Raw genomic sequence first — 3,422 nt, 5'->3', positions numbered from 1 at the left:
GTACGTATTGCATATCGGATTGAGGCCTAAAATCGTTAAGAGCGGTTTGTTCACTGGTTTCTTTGTTTCCGACCTCATACAGTCCGTGCTTCTAGATATCCTTGCATATCGCTCCATATTCATCAATTTTTCAGCATGCGTTACAAATACCTCATTCAAGTTTTCCGAATTTAACCGAACAACGTACAACTCATTATTATAAAACCTAACTATGAACCAAGCAAATGACGGCCTCTGATAAATGGATGTTAATATTTGCCAAAAATGGAGTGGAATCAATTGTTTTAAAACAAAATGGTGAATATGTTACATAAGATTAAGTTTAACTTTCACAAATCCACAGTTGGCCGTGTGGATGCTTATCAATAATGCCTAGTGCACACAAGCGACATATCGACATAACGACATGGGCGCGCGCACTCTTATCTTCGACATAACGACATGGACATACCGACGTAAGAGAAAAAACATGTTTATTCCCTTTTTTTATGTCATTATGTCCATGTCGTTATGTCGGGCTAAACATAGTGCGCGCGGCCATGTCGTTATGTTGTTATGTTGCTGTTGTTAATAGAAAAAAACATGTTTTTTTCTTTTATGTCATTATGTCCATGTCGTTATGTCGAAGATGAGAGTGCGCGCGCCCATGTTGTTATGTCGCTAGTCTGCACTAGGCATAACACACATTTTGTTGTTTGTTTCGTAACCTCATTATCAGCCGATTACACCGCTATCCCAGACTGGGATATCCCAAAGCACTTCAGCTTACCAGGGGTGCGATAACCGTGCTCATTAGAGCTGTCAAAATCCCCAAACCTCATCTCGCGCACAGGGAGAGACGCCTTGTCGGTCAGAAGGCCTCCGTCACTACGCCATCTCATATCATTCCAGTTACAGGCGTTACCCGAGTAAGCACACGATGACGTCATACCGCATGCGCACTGGTTGCTCCCAGGTATAGCACCTCCCCAGTAATTCATCCTGACGTTATCACGTGACACCCACCATGCGTACCCATGTCCAAGGAACATCGTCTCGTGGCACTCCCACTGTATGTACTGCTCGCAGTGGGTGGAGACATCTGTGAGCTTCTCCAGTTGATTCCAGTTTGCATTGTAGTAACTAACTTGACGAGAGTATGATCCGGGAACCTGGACGCCGTCATGGACGTAGGTGCGAGACTCACTATTGTGGCTGATCACCGTCACCCCCATCCCTCCCTTGGCGCTCATGTAACAGTACGCGTTAAATGCTGGTTGACCTCCTGGACCATCAGGGTCGATGGTGTAAGTGCCGCTGTGCGAGAGACGATACACGCTTTTGATAGCGCTGCACGAGGAAGCTGATAAGGGAATGTAAACACAATATTCAGAAACCGTCAGGCTTATAACAGACAGACGAAGAGGCAAACAGGTAGACACAAGCCCGGTGTGTTGATGCAGATAGCGTTACTATGGCAACCATGTGACCCTCCACCGCATTCATCAATATCTGAAACCAGCAAAATTACGTAAGTTTTTGTAAGACGCGTCTGACCATTAGGGCTCCAATCGGAGATTTTGGTCCTATATCAGCGGGTTCTACATGAGTCGGGGCACTAAAGCATGAAGCACTGAAATACGTTTCTCAAAGAAACGCTTTTTCAATATGACACAATGAAAGGGAATCATATTCAAATAAATTAAGTCAAAAGGGCCTTTTTATTATCCAAGCAGACGTTGTTTGTTGCTGGCAATTGGCTGCAATCAAAATCCAAAGTGTTCGCGGCATGCTTAGGTTCAGTCGTAAATTTAAATCGCACTTCAATATTCTATAACATCTTAGAAGATGAGTTAATGAAAGAACCGAGGTACAGTGATAATATAGGGCTAACCTGAGCAGGTCTGTCCGTTGCCAAGGTGACCTCTGTTGCAGTGACAAGTGTACGAGCCAATCGTGTTGCGGCATCAGGCAAAAGCGTGACAGCTGTACAGTCCAGCGGCGCACTTATCCAGATCTGACAATCATACGAGAGTGATGAGGGTATGTTATCAACAGAGGAGCCAGTGATGAGTGATGAGTGATGATGCTAAGAAAGGAGGGAAATGGGGAAAAGGGGTTCGAGGAACGAGACAAGAGGAAAGGGAGCTGAAGGAGAAAGCCTCAAATACCCCTCATGGTTGAATGATTGGCTTATTTCACTTAGAGGATTAGTTGATTTAGCTTACTGTGTTATGTCGATTTAGGTTACATGTATTTGTAAGAATTTGTCTTCTGTTGAGCGCTTTAGAATGTGTTTTTTGTAGTTTTAGCGCATAATAAATATATTATTATTATTAGTATTACTATCATTATTATTATTATTATTATTATTATTATTATTATTATTATTATTATTATTATTATTATTATTATTATTATTACTATCATTATTATTATTATTATTATTATTATTATTATTATTATTATTATTATTATTATTATTATTATTATTATTATTGTTATTGTTGTTGTTGTTGTTGTTGTTGTTGTTGTTGTTGTTGTTGTTGTTGTTGTTGTTGTTGTTATTATTATTATTATTATTACTATTATTATTATTATTATTATTATTATTATTATTATTATTATTATTATTATTATTATTATTATTATTATTATTATTATTATTATTACTATTATTATTATTATTATTATTATTTTTATTATTATTATTATTATTATTATTATTATTATTATTATTATTATTATTATTATTATTATTATTATTATTATTATTATTATTATTATTATTATTATTATTATTATTATTGAAAAGAAGAAACGAGCTAGTTTTGGAAAGATGAGATAATGCGGGTGGGAGGCTGGTGGTATAGGGTAAGTAAGTGCTGCGTGAAGCAGATAGGGCAGGGCGGATAGGGTACCGGGAAAGTGCCGACGATCACCTTTGGATATCTGATGGTAGTACAGTAGGTTCCGGTAGTCCATGCATCTAAAATCTTACTCCCTTGTTGGATTGAAGGATGCGACCCCTGCACAGCGAGCCAATCAATGGTGGTGTTACCACGTGACCCCTTGCCCGACTCTAGCATGCACGCCTTAAAGCCCCTTGATGTGACGAGTTCAGTCCCGGGAAACTTGGCGTCATGAACACGTGACGAGTTGTGATTGACAGACAGGAAGACATGCACTGCAGGAGCGGTTGCTAAGGCTTTGCGGTAGCTCACTCTCCGGCAATAATAGCCATCAAGGCTGGAAGTTGTGATTTGCACTTTGCCATGCTGCAGACCTGCGGATTGGTTGATAATCAACATTAATCGTCACCAAAACGATAGTATTCATTATCATCATCGCTATCAACATTGTCATCATCGCTATATTGCCATCATCAACATGATCCTGAATCATAAGTATTATCGTACGATGTTGATGATGGCAATATAGCG

General features: G+C 39.3%; 1 protein-coding gene across 1 annotated transcript; it reads right to left on the bottom strand.

The window, feature by feature from the left end:
• Nucleotides 1-613: 613 nt before the first annotated feature.
• Nucleotides 614-2,017, bottom strand: LOC5496463 (neurexin-4). The gene is made up of 2 exons (XM_048730378.1): nt 1,874-2,017; nt 614-1,491 (listed from the first exon to the last, which is right to left on the bottom strand). Exon 2 carries the CDS (start codon nt 1,230-1,232, stop codon nt 723-725), a length of 510 nt encoding a protein of 169 aa, XP_048586335.1. The 5' UTR covers nt 1,233-1,491; nt 1,874-2,017; the 3' UTR covers nt 614-722.
• Nucleotides 2,018-3,422: the final 1,405 nt, after the last annotated feature.

The sequence above is a fragment of the Nematostella vectensis genome, chromosome 7 (assembly GCF_932526225.1).
Source record: "Nematostella vectensis chromosome 7, jaNemVect1.1, whole genome shotgun sequence".
Classification (NCBI taxonomy): Eukaryota; Metazoa; Cnidaria; class Anthozoa; order Actiniaria; family Edwardsiidae; genus Nematostella; species Nematostella vectensis.
Note: the sequence above shows the minus strand (reverse complement) of the source record. Positions and strands in the feature narration are given on the sequence as shown.